A 22,377-nucleotide genomic window follows, 5' to 3' on the forward strand; every position below is an offset into this window, starting at 1 on the left:
GTCTTCGGTCAAATACGGAAAACAAACAAACGCCGTCGGATCATTCTTCATCAAGACAATGCCAGTTGTCACACATCTCGTCTAACAACCAACTTTATGAACAGTCAAAAAATCGAATTGATGGGTCATCTGCCGTACAGTCCTGATTTGGCACCCAATGACTTCTTCTTGTTCCCGAATGTCAGAATAAATGCGTGGACAACGATTTTCGTCGGCGGAAGATGCCGTTGATGCGTTCAAAAACCATATTATGGATGTGTCTCAAGAAGATTGGAAAAACTGCTTTGACAAATGGTTCGAACGAATGCAAAAGTGTATTGACCATAAAGGAGAATACTTAGAAAAACAATAAAGCAGTTTTCAATGCCAAATTTCTGTTTTTTCATTGTTAGGCTCAAAATATAAATAGTGACCCTCGTATATAATGCGCAGTACAATCCAGTTTCAAGAAATGGCTTTCTTAGTTGTAGGTTGTAAATCTGTTGCTATGCTGATCAAGAGTGAATGACATCATACCTATTCAATTGCTCATTCCTTCTATTTCAAAATATGTACTTTTTCTTTCCGTGACTAATTTAACATTTATACGAGGCACATTCAGGACCTTCCAAATAGCAGTTAGCAGCACAAGATTTCTTCCAGTAAGGAATTTACACACTCCATGTATGTCATATTATTTGGCCAGTAATACATTTTAATTTTTATTATCTTTTTCCTTATGTTTTCCTTCATCCAAAGTACCATAAAAATCTGAACGTTTCTTAATTTTTTAATGAACTTATTTCAACCTCATTTCACATTAGTGTCGTTATCTTGTATGGAATACTGTTTCCATATTCAGAAACTGCAGAATTCAAGCTTTACAACAATATATAACATGATAGGGTTCCATAAACATGAAAAATCAATGCAAGTGTCCCAAAATCATGGAATGACCTTGTAAGGTCTCATGTTGGCTGGCTGAATTATTCCGTGCATAATATGCACCACAGTTTTTGGGGGGCAAAACTTTTGGAAAAAAGTGTACATTATACATGAGTAAATACGGTATGTTATATATTTTGTCCAATAATACATTTTAGTTATTATTTTATTTTTCCTTATCTTTTCTTTCATCCAAAGTACCACAAAAATCACAGCGTTTCTTCATTTTGTGATGAACATATTTCAACTGCACTGCACATTAGTGTCTCCATTTTGAATGGAATACTGTTGCCATATTCAGAAACTACAAAATTTAAGGTTTACAACGATATATAACATGATAGGGTTCTGTAAACATGAAAAATCAATGCAAGTGTCACAAATTAATGGAATGACACTGTACGGTTTCATATTGGGTCCAAATTTTTCCCCGCATAATACGCACCGAAGTTTTTGGGGGCAAACGTTTTTGGAAAAAAATGCACATGATACTGTACATGAGTAAATACGGTATGCATATGCCTCTGCTGGATACAAACATCAGTTAAAAGAATGCATGAACCATCAGGTTCCAAGTGAAATATTTTACAATTTTATCTGATCGATCAAATTTCATTTATTCGTATGTCAATTTTACATCAGTTTTTTTATACAATTTTTATCTGGATCTGCAAATATTTCACATCATCAATATCTGTTACAGATTTTCACTGAAATGTTTCTCTTTCAAAGACTGTTTCTAAGAATTAAGCTTTGGAGAAAATTAAAAACTGTGATAATTTTTTTAATACGAAACAGTTGATACTGCAATATAATTCATTACTACATTATTAGATAATTTCTCTTTCTTTTTAGGTCCTGTCTTGGTAAAATTCACACAGTTAAAAAATTTTCATCTCTTCAAAAAGTGAAGATAGCTGATTTAGTGTGTGTTTTGAATCAGTTGGTTGGCCAGGGCACTGTATGTAAGTTTATTTTTTTTTAATATATTTATTTATGTCTTATTTGAAATTCTTAATAATTACAGAGAAACGTAGTACTCAGGTTTTCCGCGAAGATGTTTTTTCGTTTGTTCTATCAATGTTTTACTTGTGTAGGATTGTCGTCTCTGCCAGTACTACCATAACGGAATCTGTTGCCTTTGCAACACTGATAACATTGGCAGTGTAGAGTTGTAAACAGTGACAGTGAAAAGTCAGGCAAAAGGGGCTGGCTTCATAGCTCGGGTGTAAAACATGATAAGTGACATTTTGGTCATTTCTGAGTTGTTTAAGAGAGAAGGTTATTAGTAGCTATACTGTAGATAAATTGTTTTCATGTTGTGTTTACCAATTTAAGAAGGCTTCACAGAGTCCAATGCAAATTGTATGACATGGCAATTTCACTTGAAAATTGAAGGATGGCATATTTTACTCTGTAACTCAAAAATTACCAAAATGTCACTTACCATGTTTTATGCCCGTGCCCTTCAATTGGTAGTGCAATGGTATTCAATGCCATGGAACTGGGTTCAAGTCCCGGTCGAGCCTGCATTTTTTGGTGAAATTTCTCCATAGTGCATCTCTTGTGTGTGCCAAATCTTAAAGTAGCTATTGTTGAATCGCAAAATCCATTTCTGCATACATTGATGGTGCCAATTTAATGTGTTTTTTTTTTGCGTAACTTCCAAGATATTAGTCTGTGACTGCATCGTCTGCTTTTTTGCAGACTATGAAATACTTTTACTCAGGAAAAAGTATTTTTTTTAAAAAAAATCAAACTGGGCCCTAGAAGTAAGCATCACTTTGCCATTTAGTAGGATCACATATTTATGATGAATAAGATAACAAGATTTTGGTACAAATATAGGCACATTTTGGGATCGAAAGTGGTACATAAAATGGCATTTTTGGGTTTAAAATGATGATTAAAACCATAAATGTGATTTTGAAACTACACTTATTACGTAAAGTAAACATTTTTGTTAAGTAGCTCATTTATGTAGTTTGTGTAAAGAAGTGCATTTTTCTTATCAATTTTTTACAACAGAGTTAATGAATGTTCTGTAATTTACATGAGTCAGGAAAATTCAGACGTCAGAAAATATTGTCAGTAAATGAACTCTAAACTTTGTTCTTAAGATTTTATTTTTCAGTTCCACTTCGCATTATTTTGTATCAAAACCTTTTAGGAAAACACCTGACACATTTCGAAAACGTGCAAAAAGAACATTACAGTGTTATTCACATTTCATGTTTTCGTCATGCATATTTACTGTTCATTCGTAAAATTTCTTATTGTAAATAATAGGGATTGGACAGATTAATCGGTACTCTATTGGTAGAGGCACATATTTTTGGTTAATATAAATTTAAAAAATAAAAATTTCTGTACAAGAACTGAGTCAATTTTGGGTTCAAAAGCGGTAAATAAAATAAAATTTCGCTCTTAAAGCGGTGAGAAAGCGGTTTATATAATGAGATTTTGGTATTAAAAATGTGAATATAATCCCAAATTTGATTTAAAAACTGCACTTATTACACAAAATAAACATATCCCTTCTAATAGCACATTAAAATCATTACCAGAATATTAAGATTATTCCTGTATAAAGGGGTCCATTTTTGCTTCTCAAATATTTACAGCAGAATTAATCAATTTTCCGTGAATTGCATAACTTGTAGGATAATTCTGACTTAAAGTGTCGCATCTGTAAATAAACTCTAAATTTCGCATTATTTCAGAAATATGAAAAATTAACATTACAATGTGTTATTTCACATTTTGTGTTTTCAAAAACTAAATATGCATGCCTCTATCTATTGGCCGATATAGCCATATTGGTGTATCGGTTTATCAGTAAAATTACAGATTATTTTCCCATCCGATATATCTCTAAATATCTTATAATTTTCTGCAAAATTCTTCCATTTTATTATATGCCTCCTCGATGGCGCAGTGGTAGCGTCGCCGCCTTGTAATCAAGGGGTCCCGCGTTCGATACCCAGTGGAGGCACAAGTGGTTCGGATCCCACTTTAAACTGGAGGTCCAGTCCTGATTAGCCTTACTGTGCATAAAGTGGACTTAAAACACCAAATCAATCAATCAATCTTCCATTTTATAATTTTTATGGATAATCTCCATGTCCTTCTTTTTAAAAAGTAAAAGTCGAAATATACAACTTCTTTTGCATTGCAGTCACCTCGAAACATGTATTTATTATGGAGGTCAATGATTCATTCAGTTTCTTCAGGGGTCATTTGGAATTTTATACTGCATCGGTACAGTATCGGTTATAGTATCAGTAAATATTATATCTGAACTTTATCGGTATGGGACAGAATTTTATATCGGCCCATCCCGAGTAAATAATTCCAGTTTAAACCTTCTTCCTATTGGAGAGACTAAGCGCTATTCTTTATTTCAGCTACTCCTTTGGCCCTAGAAATGTCGGAAGACACTGCCAATTTGTGTGTGTTCATTGTGAAATGTGCACTTCAGCTTAGGGTCAAGTACGATGAAGTTGAAAACTCAGTAAAGAAAAAGAAGAAAAAGACTGATGTGAGTCCTATTGTAGACAGGTGTAGAGAGTTATTCTGTAGTTTCTTCCAGAAAAGGTACGTTGTTTTATATTATTCCCAGTATATCAGATTTGGCATAGAGCATATAAAACAGTACTTTTACAGAGAATAGTTATTCTCCAAGTAGAGAATATGTCGCCCTTTAGCCTCTGGTCCCTGATAAAAAGTGTAAAATTTTACAGATTATATAGTGTGTGTCTGTTGTTTTTAGCTCTCGGAGATGTTTACAGTTAGGGTTCAAATCATTTTCTTTTCTGAACCTAGAAAAGAATGCAAAGATGTTAAAGCAGTTCCCCTTAAGTTCGAACCAGAAAATATTGTTTTATTTTGCATTTTTTAAATTCATTTAACGCCCCTTTTGGCTTTTATGTTATTTTTCAGTATTTTTTACAGTTTTTATTGCATTTTGCTTTATGTTGAGGTTTATTTTTCCTCTCCCCTGTTGTGTGAATTTCAAATACATTTGCTAGCATAATTTATGTATTTAAATTTCCTGACGTGGTCTTTTTAGCAGGTTCGCCATTAATTGAAATTATGGTAAATGGAAATGCAGAATATTTTAAATTATTTTTTTATTATTTTTAAATTAAATGGATTAAATAACTAATTGTGGTACATTTGTTTTTCCTCCAGCACTTAAAATACTTTGTGTAAAGCCTACTATGATATTCCTTTGCTGGCCACTATAAGCACTTTAATCTGTGGTTTTAGTCCCAATATAAAAAAAATATCATCTCATGTGCACGAACCACAACTGCATTTTCAGATGATTACCACTACTGTATCATGCAAGGCCTACTCTGAAAGGATGTATGTATAATGTGAGATAATGTAAAAATGGGGAACATAAAATCGGGGTTCCACTGTACTCTGAGATGGAAGGTTGTGTATTTATGTAGCTGTACTTTGGGATCAAATATTAAGAAGAAAATTAATTTTTGAATTACCGTATTTACGCATGTATAGTGCGCATGCGTGTATAATGCGCACCCTGGTTTTTGATGGGTAAATGTTACAAAAAATTATATCTTGTTTATAATGTGCAGTACAACCCAGTTCAAGAAATGTCTTTCTTAGTTGTAGGTCGTAGAGCTGTTTCTATGTGGACCAACAGGAGAATATCCTCTTGTGTAAACAGTAATTCTCCAACCCATGCCATCTTCCCCTTCTCCCTCCACTGTGTTTAGCACCCCAAAGCTTTCAATCTTTAACCACCTTATTTATTCTATAATAGTAGAAAGCAAGATCAAAATTACATTATGGATTTGCAGTGCTCAGGAAGTTATTTTCTATTATTTCTCGCCCAACAAATACTGCTGATATGCATCCCATGTGACGGAAGGTGCAGGCTCAAATTCTGCCAGAGTTGCACTGCTTTTCTTGGTGTCGCAGAACATTACATTACAAAGTGAAATGTCGTGTGAAATTGCCTTCATACTTTTATACGTGGTTTTGCTCATTCCTTCTTTACTATTTCTAAAAGAACTTCAAAATGTATACTCTTTCCATGACTAATGTAACATTTATAGATGCACATTCAGGACCCTCAAACTAGCAGTTAGCAGCACAAGATTTCTTCCATTAAGGAATTTACGCACTCCATATATATATATTATTATTTGGCCAGTAATACATTTTATTTATTGTTTTCTTTTTCCTTATGTTTTCTTTCATCCAAAGCACCATAGAAATCACAGGGTTGCTACGCGACTGGAAAACCTGGAAAACAGGGAAAAGTCAGGGAATTTGGTTGGTCAGGGAAAAGTCAGGGAATAGTCAGGGAATTTTGCATATTTTCTGGAATTTACGAGCATTTTGGAGTTGCAGGAGAACCAGTTACAAAATGAACAAACGGTTCATTTGCAGTTCCGAATTCAGTTGTTGTGATTCCAGTCCCCCCAAAAGATTCAGTTCAGAAACTTGTTCCTCTCGTCATTATAACTTCTAGTCTGTTACGTACAAAATTATGGTTCCTTCGCATTTCGATTCTATATTTATTCACTCTCGGATCTTGGATCCGTTCATTTTGCGACTCGTTCTTCTGAACCTGTTCAAGACCGGAATTTGGAGAGGCATGAGATTTTTCCTTAGAGAACAAGCTACTCACGACGAAACCTACGCACCAGCCATCCTCAGAATTTCTTAAGGAAAAATGTGTGCTTTGTGTGTGGTGAGGAAATTTTCTTTCTTCAAGAACACAACCGTTCGGAACCCGTTCTCTTTTGATACGTGAAGCGGAGCAGGTTGGTGTTCGTACAGTTCATTGGTTTTGGATCTGCAATAAAGCTTGAAGAGCAGAATTTCACGTAACTGGCTGTGGTTGACATCACACTGGACGGGTGCGGACGCCGAGTAAAAACAAAGGGACTCAGTACTTCGTTCCCCCCATGAACCCGTTCTGTGAATTTGAGTCCTTCGTTTGCGACCCGTTCAGTGGTTGACGTCACACTGGACGGGTGCGGACGCCGAGTAAAAACAAAGGGACTCAGTACTTCGTTCCCCCCATGAACCCGTTCGGTGAATTTGAGTCCTTCGTTTGCGACCCGTTCAGAAGCAACCTGATCAACTGGTTCATTTGCTCGTTGTCATAGTTTTTACATTGCAGAGATGTGTTACACCCGATAAATTAGTGATTTTATGCAGTATCAGTGACGTCATTATTCGAATATGCACGTGTTTTGTGCATGTAGATCGAATTTATTTTTTAAAAAACTGGTGCGAAATAGAGGAATTAAACGTACGCTGGTCACACATCATTGTTAGGTTAGGAATGTTGGTTTGATGCCGATAGTAATTTTACGTATTTTTTGCGTGTAGAATGAAATTTTGCTGAAAAGTGGTGAAAATGGGCTCAAGTTCCTTTTGTTTTATTACGATTTCATCATGCTACAAATGCAACTTTTACATGGTTCGATTTCGATTTATGTCTGTTAATGCATACTGCAGAGTTTTAGCGATTACTTAAGATTTTGTCAAATACGCTTTTGTGGTTAGGTTAGGAAGGTCAGGTTTGGTTGTCTTACAATTAAAATAAAGCCCCTGCACTAAGGTTCCGATTTATTTCTACATTCAATCCCACTAGTTTATGATACTTACTGTTGCTTGTCAACCGGAGAATACCTTTTCCGTGGGAAGCGTGTATGATTGCGTAAGGTCATTTTGAAGTTGTTTTTTTCAACATAAATAACTTTTTTCGAATCCAAATAGTGCTCATTATTTTAAGGAAGGCTCAAATTTCGTGTCACAATGAATGCCAAAATTCTATGATAATTAGTCTTCCTGGTAGGAAACTTTGAAAAAAAAAAAAAAAAACATAAAACATTTGGAACTGTTACCTTTTAGTAGACAGATTTCGATATTTTCCCGTAATATAAAATTGGTTCCAGCATGTGGAAAACTCAAATAATGGAGATATTTGATTCCAAAGTATGGCCTGCATATATATTTCTTTTAGGTGTATGGTTGGTCACCGGCCCCATTCACGTTCTGAATTTCCGAAATATGTACTATTTTCAATAAATTAAAAAATATAATCATTAAACTTATTTCATATTTTCTAAAGGTACATGACCTAATTTTGTGTTGGTTCTCATTTGTATTGATATAATTGAGCTTGTATACAAGTTACATTGTAAAGCTTTGATATATGCCACATTTTTTATTGATTTTTTACACCACCTTAATTGTAATGACTTAGTAAATGGGGAAGTACAATAGTTATTTATTTTTTCATTGAATAGGATTATATTAATCACTTGGTAAATTTTCAGCTAATAACTGTGTATATTCATATTCATAATAATTAACGTGCCTGCATATTTAATTGAAAAACATGAGGTTAAAAAGCAAAAATCATGACAACAACAATATGTCTGGAAAAATTTCATTTCTGGTCTGGAAAACCTGGAAAAGTCAGGGAATTTCATAATCAAAAAATCGTAGCTACCCTGAATCAGAACGTTCCTTCATTTTGTGATGAACTTAATTTCAACCGCATTTCACATTAGTGCCATTATCTTGAATGGAATACTGTTGCCATATTCAAACTACAGGATTTAAGCTATACAATGATATATAACATGATAGGGTTCCGTAAGATGAAAAATCAATGCAAGTGTCCGAAAATCATGGAATGACCCTGTACGGTTTCATGTTGGCTGTGCATAATACGCACCACAGTTTTTGGGAGCAAAAATTTTGGGAAAAAGTGTGCATTATACAAGAGTAAATACAGTATTACTACACTTTACACAAAAATTCCTCTTCTGCAAGCCTCTATGGCCTGCACATGACACTAAAGTGGTTAGATTCTAAAAGATAATATTGACATGATTGCACAATTGTGCCAATTTGAATTGAAAATAAGTTGATTGTTCATTGTAAAAAAAAAAAAAAAATAATAAAGTAGCAGTGTTGCTGCCAACAGTCATACACTGCATTGTGGAATTTTTCCGTTTATTCTGGAGACCGCGGTGCCATGCCAAAGAATATTTTTTTGTGTGTGTCCTAGTAGCCCCTTTCTTCTAGTTCACTTCTTTGTAGGTGAAATAAACTTTCACTCAATGTAATTCACCTTGGAATTTAATATACAAGAAAATCTGCAAGTTGGTAGAATGCTTTATGTAAGAATATAACACTCCTGAGCCTTGTTTCCATGTTTATAAAACAAATTGCTGGCCAAGGCAAAATTTATTGTATTAAAGAAAACATACACTCAAAATGTAACGTTTCCACCCTTTAACAGGGTCACATGAAGATTCACAATAAATTTTTATTTTTATTTCTAATAAGGTGGTAGTTTTCAGATTATTAATATCAGTAAATATATTAATTTAAATTTTATTCACTAAGTAATTTATATAATTATACCATTTGTATTTTAAGTGCTTTTTTCCCCAAAAATGAATGAAAATTCAGTGGTATCTTTGGAATTATGGAGTATTTACTGTATTGTGCTTTTCTCTAACATAGTTTGGAAAAGAATTTCTTTTTTGTAATCAATGCAAGCCATTTGATCATACTTGCCGAGTTTAAATAAAATAAAATAAATTGTAATCTATTTTCAACAGGGATTTTGCATTGAGCATCCTGTTTTTCAAACGCATACTTGCCTTGGAATGGGAAGCAGTGGAATTATTGGCTCCTGTATTGTTGAAGTACATATTTGATTCCGATAGTAGGCCATTCCGTCGCATCCAGGCTGTTGAGTTGCTAGCAGTGGTGTACAAGAATAAACGGATGCATAAGCCTGAAACAGCTGAATGCCTTGCAGATTTGGAGGATCAATTAAGCAGCCACACAGTTCAGGTAATAATAATAATAATCATAATAATAATAATAAGTCTGTTGTGTTCTCTCCTAGAGTATGTACTTCTATTCACGTGACAGTTGCATGCAGTTTTTTCTGTTTTTTGGGTTACTTCTTTCCCAAAATTCCTGTTTTGTCTCCTACTTACTTTGGTTTTTATTTTAGAACATTTTTTTGTCAGTTATACCTATGCTCAAACCTTGTTTGTTTTTTTATACTTGTCACATAGGTCACAAGACAATCTAACCTGTTTTGAATCATTACATTAGTGCTGGCTTTAACAATGTTCCATTTTTCAATTGATATCTTCTAGTTAAGCCACTAAAATATAAAAAAATGATTATGTTAGCAGTATAGGTTAAATAATTATAATTATCAGGTATGCATTGATTTTTTAAACATAAAATGCTGAAATTTACAAATGCAAAAACTTAACAATTAACTCTTCAGTATGAAATTACTGCATAATTTGGACTTTCTGTGGTTTGAAAACTATAGATTCATAAATACGGATAAACTCACTTTATCTGCGAAGCTGTTTTTTCCTTCATTGTTCTATTAATTTCAGTGGCCACTGTCACCATCCTCATTGGAACTTGTTCTAATAGAAGCACACCAAGCAACAGTACAACAAGTATCAACGAGGATGGTGGCAGTGGCCACTGAAATTAATAGAACAAAGAAGGAAAAGTGGATAAAGTGAGTACTAGTTTCTCCGTATTTATTTACTACCGCCTCTCTTCTCCCAATTATGAATATAGATTCATGTTCCACAAACTTTAAACAAAGGGAGCGAAGTTGATGACCTAAAAAATTACGTCAAAAATGACCATTAAATTTGTTATAGTTTCAAGTTTAAAATTGAAATGAAAAGGAAATTAAACAAAATGCGATCTTGCTTTTAAAAAAAATACACCAAATGATACCACATGCACATTCAACTAACATATGCAACGAGGATTTCCAATGGAATCAACCGAATAATTTTAAAACAATTTAATGAAAAAGTCATATACACTGAATGAATTGGTGTAAAATGCATTAATTTCCAGCAACTTTGCCTGGTGATGTAGTGTGGTGTGTTTCTGTGGCACTGTAAAGAAAGATAAATTATCGCGATCAACGTAAGACAACTTTTGTTTAGAAATTTAACAAATTGTATAAAAAGTAGGAAACCAAAATGAGGGACGCATCCGGAAAAGGGTTCATACACATGCCCCCCCCCCCCCCCAGGAAAAAGTACGTTGGGAAAGTAATGTTTAACATCAGAAATTGTTTGAAATATCTGAGTTTGCCGCAGACAGGCACCTGGTGGTTTTCCCCGACAAAACAAAGTCTGTCACCAGTTCAGCATTTCTTTTGCTCGTAAATTGCAATCCTGCGAGAGATATATATAGGCCTATGTTCACCTTGGTGAAAAGACTCAAGAATATTACCAAAATGAAAGAAGTGACAAAATATGACGAAACAATACACCGAATATATTGCGAAAAATGACGTAAAAATGCCGAAAATCGGGGAAAATTACCTAAAACCTGAAAATTGGCCAAAAATGTAAAAAAATGCACTTTAAAATTACCTTTTTGGGGTTCTAGACGAAGTATAATATTGTGTATATTTAATGAGCATCGTGTCCGAGATGTCAGAAAAAAGGTGACATTTCATCAACTTCCGCTCCCTAATGATAACCCTCATTTTGAAATTTATGCACAATTTTCTTCTTATCCCACATCAATTGTGAAAATCATTCATTTTACGTGGTGTGAGTTGTGCTCCTTCCACATAGTGCACCCAATAGTCAACCTCACTTCCACGTAGAGCACCCTGGACTGCAGACTAACGAGGCTCTGGTGACTGGCCCCATGGCCAGTGTAATGCTGTGTCGTCCTGTGTTTTGTCCTTTTTTTGTGCTGAGTGCCCTGTTTAGCCTCAGCTTTTAACCAAGGTAAGGAAATTTTAGTTTTCGGACACACTATTATTTTTGTTATGATAAGAGTCTGAACCCTGTATAGTGTGATGGGTGCAAAATAGCCTCAGTGCTGATGCACCCAAAAAATGTTAATTCAAAATTCATTCATTTTACAGAAGTCACACCTCATTCTTTATTATTTTCAGAGCAGGTCTTATGTACTCCACTTGAATTTACACAATCGTTGCATGGCAAAAATGACGGTGTAGCATTTAGAATGTAGAATACGTGAATCTTTGATTTTTAATTAATTAATGTTTTTCTTTTTTTTCCAGTTTTTCAATAGTTTAGCAGAAAATAAGGAAAATCGAGTGACGTGGAAATTAGTGTTGGAGTTGCTAAATCTACTGCGAAATGTGAAGTCTTTACATCAGGGTACAAGTCACATGGATTGGGAATCGATAAAAAGTGCTCTTGTACGTTACAAACATGAAAGAACATTTAACTCAGATTTGAGAACTGCGTTTAACAAGCTGGCTTGTCAATTGGAGATTGAACATGTGTCAAAGAAGTAAGTTTCTTATTTCTGTTTCTTTATATACCTAGTTGTATCATAAATACTGACAGAAAGTTTGAGGCAGTGTGTACAACCGGTTTTCAAGGTCGCGGCCAACCTTCCTGTGTAAGAGGCTGGAGTGGGCCATTGCGAGTTGAGCTGTCATAGAGGAAGTGTGTTCTTGAAAGTGTAGCTATGGAGTGGGGCGATTACGAAAATCGTGTGGCAGTAATAGCGCTTCATAAAGTGGGTCAAACAGCCCCCATGATATTCAGAACACTTAAAAAGTTGAATATCAGCAAATCTTTCGTGTATCGGACCATCAAGCGATTCACGGAGACTGGGACAGTTGATGATCGCCCAAGGCAAGACCACCCACGCAGCGTACGAACCAAAAAGTTAGTGCAAGCAGTGGCAGCCCATATTCGGAGAAATCCTGTACGAAAGCAGGCAGTGCTAGCTCGTGAGCTGAACATTCCCAAAATGTCAGTGTCTCATGTGTTAAGAAGTGACTTGGGGTTGAAGGCTTACCGGCGAAGTACAGGTCACTTCCTCAATGCACGTCTGAAAGAGCAGAGGGTGATAAAAGCAAAACGCCTCCTGCAGCGTTACGCCAACAATGGCCACAGGAAAATTCTTTTCACAGATGAAAAGATATTCAACATTGAGGAAACTTTCAATCGCCAAAATGACCGGGTGTATGCGTCAACATCCCACGAAGCTCTGGAGAAAGCCCCGAAGATCCAGAGGGGTCATCATCCGGCCTCAGTCATGGTTTGGTATGATGGCACCACCAAGCTGCATTTTTGTGAAAAAGGGGTGAAAACGTCAGCCAGAGTGTACGAAAATACTGTGTTGAACTCTGTTGTGAAGCCTTTGAGTGACACTTTGTTCAGGAACCAACATTGGACCTTCCAACAGGATTCCGCACCAGCCCATAAGGCACACTCTACACAGGAGTGGCTCAAGAGCAATGTCCCGGACTTCATTGCTCCAGCTGATTGGCCTGCTAGCAGCCCTGACCTCAACCCGTTAGACTACAAATTGTGGTCAGTGCTTGAGGGCATGGTCTGTACGAGGAGGCATGCCAATATTGACAGTCTGAAACGATCCCTGGTGAAGGCAGTGGCGACTTTCCCTACGGAGACGGTGCGTAATGCTGTAGATGAGTGGCCGCAGAGACTTCAGGCCTGTGTGAAGGCCAAAGGCGGCCATTTTGAAAAATGATTGGTGTTATGTGTTCGTTAGACCTGTAAGTAACCTATACAATCAGGACATTAAAGTATCTTTAACACTTTCGTCATAATTCACTTTCAATGTTGTGTCAGTATTTATGATATGACTAGGTATATTAGGGTTGGCCATTCTGCGTAAATGTGTAATGGAGTAATTTAGGAAAGTGCAGGGTTATTCAAAAATAACTCCCTCGTTTCGTGATTTTCTTTCAGGTAACTTACGAAATTGTGTTGTCACTATATGGGCGTATATCTATGCCGTATGTCAACAAGATTCTTTGAATAGTCCACACACTGTTGGTTCCAAACTTCTGATGTACACTCGTAAACGATATGTTTCATAAATTCTTCACAATAAAATCACGAAAGGCAGGAGTTTGTTTTGAATAACCCTGTATTTATTAATGTCTTTAGTTGACTTCCTTTTCATTTTGAGGAGGGCTATAAATTGGTGGTGAAGGGAAAAGTAGGTAATACTTGTAAGAATTTTAATCTTTCAGTTTGACAAAAATGGAATGTTATTGTACGTGCTGTATTTTTATCTGTGATTTCAAGAGATTGAAAGTGCATTTTCCTACCACATTTTGTGTGATGCACAAATTCTTAAAACAAGAAGCCCCCTCCCCTTTCTCCAGAATCTGGAGAATTCCATGAGTTGTGCAAAATAATAGAAATTATTAAAGTTCAAATCACCAACCTTGAGACCTTCTGTAAACAAAACCACGTGCACGCAGAAAGCATTGCAAACTCATGGAAGTAAAAAATCCACACGAAAATCCAGCGTTGTTACAGGATTCATTACGTAAGGTAAAACAGTGGCCAATTTGTAGTATGGGATACACTGCCGCAAATCAGTAATCATTTCCCATAAATTTGGCTTCTTCCTTGCATGTGAATAAAATATATTTTACTTGCATTTTTTTTAGACAAAATGATATAACATGGTAATGTATATTTCTAAGGTTTGATATAGATAGGAGTGTATTTGGAATTTGTAGATTTTATGTAAATTGTATCTTATGTAAATAAAATATATAATGGGCATAGAGGCATGCAAATTTCGTTTTTGACGAAAACACGAAATATGAAATAACATGGTGCAATGTTAATTTTTCATATTTCTGAAAGGTCTGAGGTGCATTTTCTACCCTGTTTTGTCACGAAATAATGCGAAATGAACTGCAAAATGCGAAATTGACTCTTAAACACGAAATTTACCGTTTATATACCGACGCGACACTTTTTGAAGTCTGATGCATCCTGTGAGTTATGCAATTCACTGAAAATTGATTAATTCTGCTGTAAATATGTGAGTAGTAAAAATGGACGCCTTTACACAGGAATAAAGTTAATACTCTGGTAACTACATAAATGCGCTTTTAGAAGGGATAAGTTTATTTTGCGTAATTAGTGCAGTTTTTAAATCAAATTTAGGATTATATTCACAATTTTAAAACCAAAATGTCATTTTATATAGCACTTTTGATGTGATTATTCACCGCTATAACACCGACATTTTTTTTTATTTACCGCTTTTGAACCCGAAATAGACTTTGTTTTTGTACCGAAATTTTGCTTTTCTATTTAACAAAAATATGTGCCTCTAGTAATGACATTTTATAACATTGGTTATTTTCTAAAAATAATCATGTGAACAGCAAGGAAGTAAGTAGTGCCACTTTCAACATGGCGAGTTCTATGCGGTAGTCAGCGGTCATGAATCAGCTGACGTTTAGTGATACATCGAATCGGTGAGACTGTTTGTTTACAGAAGGTCTCAGGGTTGGTGATTTACACTTTAGTATTGAATCACAGTACAGGATGAAAGGTAGACTTCTTTAGAAGAGTAATAAACTGTGAAAATATCTAATGTGTTTTCCATGGAAAATACAAAGGGGATTATAAATATTCCTATAAGGATGGAAATTTTAATTTTGTGTAAGGAGTGCACTTTTCCAAACCTAATGTTTCATGTGTAACCTTTTGATTGCCGAGCCCATTTTGCAGGTAAGCCCCCGGTGACCGAGCCGATTTTTAGCAAAATGCAGAGTTTCATTTAGATGACTGTATATCAGAGGCTAATTGCCCTAGACAGACGAATTAAGTACCGATATACGTGGAATGTACCATAGATTCGGACTATATACAATTTATGCACATTGGGTGTATTATGGATGCGGGGCGAGGTGAGGAGTCGAAAATTCCAATATTTCTGTATAAAAATTGGGTTCCACCTACCCCTCCCTAGACAACAAAGTACAGGATATTGTCAAAATACACATGGAAATGATCGCAGGCATGTTTGGAACAAGAAAATAATTGCACTATTATCATATAGAACATGAATTGTACCCCCCAAACAACATGTCTGTATGCCACTGACTCAAGCCTCAGATTTCAGCGAAATGCAGAGTTACCTTGAAACAACTGTATATTGGAGGCTAATTGCCCGAGATGGATGAATGAAGTATAGTTATACGCGGAATGAACCATAGATTCGCACTATATACAATTTATGCACATTGATGCCTGGTTCGCTCAAGCATCGTTAAAACGTTCTTAACGAGCTGATAGTTAACGCATCACAAAACTCTTAGCAGCCTGTTAAACTTTTAATGTTCACTCAAGCGATTTTATATGCCCGTTAACTAATGCAGGCATTTTGCTTTGATTCCTTGCTATTCTCATACTTTGATACGAGAAATGCAACATTTTGATTGGTTGCACCGTGGACTGTGAGTAAGCACGTTCTTCCGAAACATTTGTTTTGGGCTTTTCTGTATGAAATCCCAGGTACAGCAATAAATAAATAAAGTAATGTGTAACACACAAATATATTTTTAAGAAATGAATGTTTGTTAGATATTTACGTCCACACACCGAAAATGTTATGTATTAAGATTAACTGTTACATTGTAATTTCGTAAGTTAGATTCAAATGCGTGCTTGCCGACTGCCAATACATCATCATAAATGCAAATAGCAAAAGAAAATGGCTTTCACACTAACAGAATAAACCAAATCAAAAAAACAAGTCGCAAGAAAACTAAAAATGAAAAATCTGTTGAAAAGAAATTTGTGTGCATTCCATTCCACAAGGGATTCTCACATAAAATTGCAAAAATTTTTAGAAGTTTTAATTTCAAAATTGTTTTTAAATCACCAAGAAGTTTGGAATGTACATTTAATGAATTCAAAATGAGAAACTCTCTACCAGATGTGGAAACCACAGGAATATATAATATAAGTTGTTCATGTTCAAAGGATTATGTAGGACAAACAGCAAGGAAAATGGCAATAAGATGGCAGGAACACGATTTGGACATTATAAATCTAAACCCAAGAACAGGTTTGTCAACTCATATCATCGAAGAGAAGCATTTGATTAAAAGGAGAAGGGTTTTAAATAGATTAACGGGAAACACAGAGTTGAATGTCTGGGAAGCTTCGTTCATTGCAGAAGAACACTGGAATAAATTAAATATAACTCCATTAAGCCTTGTTTCCATGATTATGAAAAACTAAATACGCTGACCAAGGCAGTAATTTATTTTATTAAAAACATAAACTAACGTAACGTTTCAACCTTCTAGCAAGGTCTTCTTCAGACTCTGTATCAAGTACAAAAGTAACCAGATACAACAAGAAGGGTAATATATATACACAAACATTACTCCCTCCAGACTATTTAGAAAGTTGTTTGGAACTTTCTAGCAGATGACTTTCACTTTCCAACTTTACTTTCACCTAAAAGGCTAAACACAATTACTTCCATATAGAATGTGGTTGGACTTTTTAATCTCACGCTCTTTTCCCTTCATTTTTCTTCCTTCTCCTCTCCTCTTTTTCTCTTGTCCTTTCCACTCTTTCCAACATCTTCTTCCATTCTTTGTTTAACTTCAGTCCCCCATTCCAGTTCATTGTGTCTTCTTCGCCTTTCTTCTCTATTTCCTTGGCTTCCTTCCATTTTCTCACTAGCATTCTCTTCTCCCTTCCTATTTGCTTAGCCTCATCCCACTCTATGTCATGTCCTGTTTCTCTCGTGTGTTTAAATATTGCATTTCTCTCTCCCTTAAGTCGTACATCATCCCTATGTTGTTTCAACCTGTCTTTCAGCCTTTTTTTCGTTTCTCCTATGTACACACTCTGACATTCTTTACATTTTACTTCGTAGATAATCCCTTCTTCTTCCTCTTCTCTGTTTTCCTTTTTCTTGTTAGCATTCCTCGCTATTCCTAAGATGCTTCTCCCTCCCTTCCTGTAAGTTTTAATTCCTGCTTTCCTAAGCACTTTGCATATCTTTTCTGTGGTCTTCCCCATACTCCTTATTCCAAACCTTCTCTCCTCTTTTTCTTTCTCTTCCAATTCTCCCCTGCCCGTTTTCTTACTTCTTCTGTTTATGTCCAGTCTATCCTGCTTCTTATAGCCATTCTTTTCCAGCTGTTTCCATAGGCTATTTATTTTGCCTTCTTTTTCACATTCTTTCATGCATATTTTCTTGATTCTGTCCTCCATATTCTTTATAAAATTTATTTTTGTCACCTCACTTACATCACTTCTTTTGTGGCAGAATACCCCAGCTGCACACTTCTTCTGATGCCAAGCGGTTTCAATTTCTTGTCCTCTTTTCCTTTTCATCAATATATCTAGATAGCTTAACTTGTCTTCTTCTTCTATTTCAAGTTCCAATAATATCCCTCTTTCTTCATCTTGAATTTCTTTGGGGGGGGGGGGGGCTCATTCAAATCCCATTGTAAGTGTTGTGTTTTATTATGTTTTTCTTTTATCATTCATTCATATCGTTGGGTCACCAATCAACACCCATGCTATGGAACTCAAAGGAAATGTTGATCCCGAAAGGAGATAAACAGATACTTTCATACACTGAGAATTGTGCGAAACTTGAAAGTTGTTCACATATTTTCCCCTCGACACAGTGACAGTCCAGTCTGGTCCTCACCTCCCTATACGAAAAAAAAACCTTGCTAGTGTAACTTTACCCTCACATAAATATTTTATATGTGATAGTTTACGCGTATATTAAATATGATCTTCCACCACTACATATTCTTGCCCTCCTCTCTGATTCCTGTATCACTTTTTATAATGTATTTTTATTGCAACCCAACAGTGATCTATCTACGCGTGGCTGCTAAATGCCAGTAAGCTAAGCATTCCAGAAAAAAATATATGTTGACTACTGTCAACACTGCATACGCTGTCAAAATCTTGGGTACCCTTGGCGCTTAGAACCGGGAAAAAAGTGGGAGAGAGGATAAGCGCGGGCAGACCCAAACACGTGGTCGGGGCTGATATGAGCCAATGGGGCTACCTTCCGAATTTCTAGGGTGCCAAGCAGAAGAAACAGCATCTTTCTGCGGAAATCGGCAACACGGATCGGGTGGGTGCCGAAGTCACAATCAGGATCATTCGGGACTGCCTTCAGGAAGGCAGCATCGTGTTCGTGCGGAAATCAGAATTTCTTGCAGTGGAACTGCTTTCGGAGCGATAACTGTTGAATTTTCATGTTCGGGGAAGACGAAAAAATGTTCATTTTTTCTTACTTCGCTGTGGGTACGCAGAGCGTACCTTGCGTATCCCGAATGCACGCCGCTGATGTTTTGGTTATTCATTATGTGATGAAATGGTAGTCATTCAGAAAATGTACCTTGTACATGCAACAGTTGATTAATGTATTTTTATATTATATTTGATCCTGTATATGATTTATCATAACTGGTGAAAAAAACAACAAAAAAACAAGTGCACATTTACCACTTGTACATATGTACAAGGAATAATTTCCGAATGGATCGTAGTGTGTTTTATGTGACTACAATGTCAAAATGTTACAATGTCCATACACGAAACTATATACCTGAAACTGCTTAGGACCTCAAGCTTTTTCTCTTAATGAAACAACATATGTATAGTAGTCTATATTATGTGATGGTAGTCATTCGTAAATGTACCTTGTACATGTAACGGTTCATTATTTTTTTCAGTTTTAAGTGCTCTTTCAGTTTGTTATGAATGCGATTTAATTTCCATTTGCATTGTTATTAGTTATCCCACTTTCAGTATGCTGCATAATAATTGTTTTGATTTTGTGATTATATTAAGACACGTTATATTAAATAACATGTTTTATTGTACAGTACTCGAGTACAGCTACGAGCTAAATAAGTAAATAGGTTAGGTAGGTTTTCTTTATTTCTGTACTTTTAGGTTAGGCAGGTCAGGTTTAGCATTTATCTCCAGGTTGCTTCAGCTGTTGCTAGCCACTTGTGGTTACACACACTGTAAAAGGAGGTTACATCATGCGATATTTTGTGTTTATGGTTACAGTGCATTGAAGGTGGAAGCTCAATATGCATTTTAAAAGAATGAAGTTCGTATAATATAACTATAATCTGGCTCGACAGGCAAAATTAATAAAATGTCAATAATGTGTGATGATCACGATGCCATTATTGACAATACTTTAAAAAGTATATTCATACAATATTTCTCATTTAACTTACATGTGATTTCTGATTTTCGATATGAATTTATAATATGAAATGGGAAAATTATTTTTGCTGTAGGAAGAAATCAAACTAGTGTACGTTTTGCAATGGTATGCAAATAATGTGTTCAAATCAGTTTGGGATAACCTTTCAACACAACAGCTAGCACACGCAATTCCGCCATCTTATTTCCGACACAACATAATGTACTGTTAAGCATTTTAATGGAGCAAAAGAGTGCCTTTAGATTTAATGACGACATTAGAGGTGTGTTAGCCTTAATGAAGGTTGGAAAAATGCCTGCCTCGATGTGCTAATGTAGTGCTAACTTGATTTAAAATTTAACACACGTTGGGCGAACCAGGCATTAGTGTATCTATGGAAACATTTCAAACTCCAAGTACGTCTGCATTGTTGTCATGGAACAAACATTCCAGCCTTTATTGTGCACAAAAATGCTTTTTTTTTCAAAGAAAACTGCCATTTTCCTGCTTTTTTAATGGAATAACAATAAATTTCCAGAGACGTGCAACAATCCTTACACCAACATATATGTGTTAACAATGATATTAAAAAAATTAAAATTCCAGCAAATAATAGCGACATTATAACAACTACGAACATGACAAAATATCTATTTATAGATACGTGGTAACCAAAAGGTTGAGGGTTTATTTTTCATTTTTTTCCCACATCATTTCGTGACAAAATATGGTAGCAAAATGCACCTCTCACCTTTTAAAAACATGAATAATTAATATTACAATTTGTTATTTCACATTTCGTGTTTATGTTAAAAACTAAATATGCATGCTTCTACCCATAAGCATCACATTCTTGCTTAGACTGGTTGGTTTTAACAAGAACCTTGTTAGCCACTCGAAAGCATGATCTGTATTCTATCTTTAACAATTAGGAACTATGGGTCTACTAATATTTAAGTAATTACTTGAACCTGTGTTAGTAATGTTGCCAATTTCTATTACAGAAGCGTGAGCCAAACAAGGGAAGATGATGATGACGGTGATGACGACAAAGTCAACAGGGATGTTTCTATGAATGGAAGTGTTTCAGTGAAGAAACAAGGCAAGAGTGAGAAACGAGCAGGCCACAATCCGGCTCACAGCAGGAAGCAGATTAAGAAGGCCAGAATGGACATAGCGTCTCAAGGACTTGAACACTTCAGTTTCAGTAATCTTGACAAGAGTCTCGATGACGATTCAGGCAGCATTACGGCCGACTCGGACAATAACAATCTCGACCCTAGAAAGAAGAATGTGAAGAAAAGCAAAAAGAAACAAGTTCAAAATAGTGTTAAGTTAAATGACAGTAAAAGAGGTTCCACTATTGTTAAACCTGCTGGTGGTGCAGTGCTAAACGGGATGGTTAGGGATGATGATGCTGAACCATTGTTTAAACTCAAGGTCCAGAAGCATAAAACAAACTTTGTAAACATTGTCAAGGGGAGCAAGAAATTTAAAAGTGTAGAAAATTAGAATTTAAGTGAAAAAATTCCCCCTCCCCCATCCTGGTGTGAATGAATTGAATTCATATAAAATTCCTCCATTAACGTGGGATTTTATGAAATTGGTGATGTGCATTTTTTTAAAGCATTGCTGTATAGCATATTTTCGAAAAAGTCGTCCAGTCAGCAAACATATATGATCGGAGAAGCTGAGGAATACATGGAAAGAAGGAGATGAACATGAATTTGTATTTGTATTATACATTGATCTACGAGAAAAGCAAGAATTGAAGAAAACACTAATTGTTTTATTTGTTTATTTTTCCTGTAGAAATAACAATACCTTATGGATATTTATTTTTTGTATTATTAAAGCACAACTATGGCAGAGTAGTCTACCCAGTGTAATCATCGTAATCATTACCATCCTGTTTCATTTATTTATGCGTTAGGACTGAGGTGATACTGCTTTGAAGTAGTAACAGTACTAGGTACTCTTACAAAATCCTGCCTATATTAACGCTCTGCGCCTAGATGTTTTCTTTTTTTTTTCTTCAAAATTTGCATTTTTCATTTTATCGCTGTTTCAAATACACTGGAAATTATGCCATTAGGTTTTTTTTACTCCTCTCGTAAATGTCTAATTTTAGTAACACTATTATATTCTTATAACTACATAAAAACTATTCAAGTAATATATTAAATCCTCAATGAAGCAGCAATTGCTCATCTCCATTTAAAAAGCAAAAAACTTACATGTATTCTTTTGCCATTTCACTACCGAAAACAAACTGCTCAAGAATGCATAAAATCTTCTCTTCGTTGTATTATATTCGTATGTTTATCATTAAAAGTAGGGATCGGTCGATATGAAATTTTGGCTGATACCGATAAAGTAACAATATAAAAT

General features: G+C 35.4%; 1 protein-coding gene across 1 annotated transcript in view; it reads left to right on the plus strand.

The window, feature by feature from the left end:
• The window catches only part of Mybbp1A (MYB binding protein 1a), a 56,245-nt gene extending 34,417 nt beyond the window's left edge, over positions 1–21,828 (plus strand). Inside the window, exons 14-18 of the mRNA XM_083128519.1 lie at positions 1,780–1,889; positions 4,332–4,521; positions 9,555–9,792; positions 12,038–12,273; positions 20,991–21,828. Coding sequence (XP_082984645.1) covers positions 1,780–1,889; positions 4,332–4,521; positions 9,555–9,792; positions 12,038–12,273; positions 20,991–21,498 — 1,282 coding nt within the window. The 3' untranslated portion in view covers positions 21,499–21,828. The remainder of the gene's footprint in view (positions 1–1,779; positions 1,890–4,331; positions 4,522–9,554; positions 9,793–12,037; positions 12,274–20,990) is intronic.
• The last annotated feature ends 549 nt before the right edge of the window (positions 21,829–22,377 follow it).

Source organism: Lepisma saccharinum, chromosome 9, assembly GCF_977018435.1.
Source record: "Lepisma saccharinum chromosome 9, izLepSacc3.1, whole genome shotgun sequence".
Taxonomy (NCBI): Eukaryota; Metazoa; Arthropoda; class Insecta; order Zygentoma; family Lepismatidae; genus Lepisma; species Lepisma saccharinum.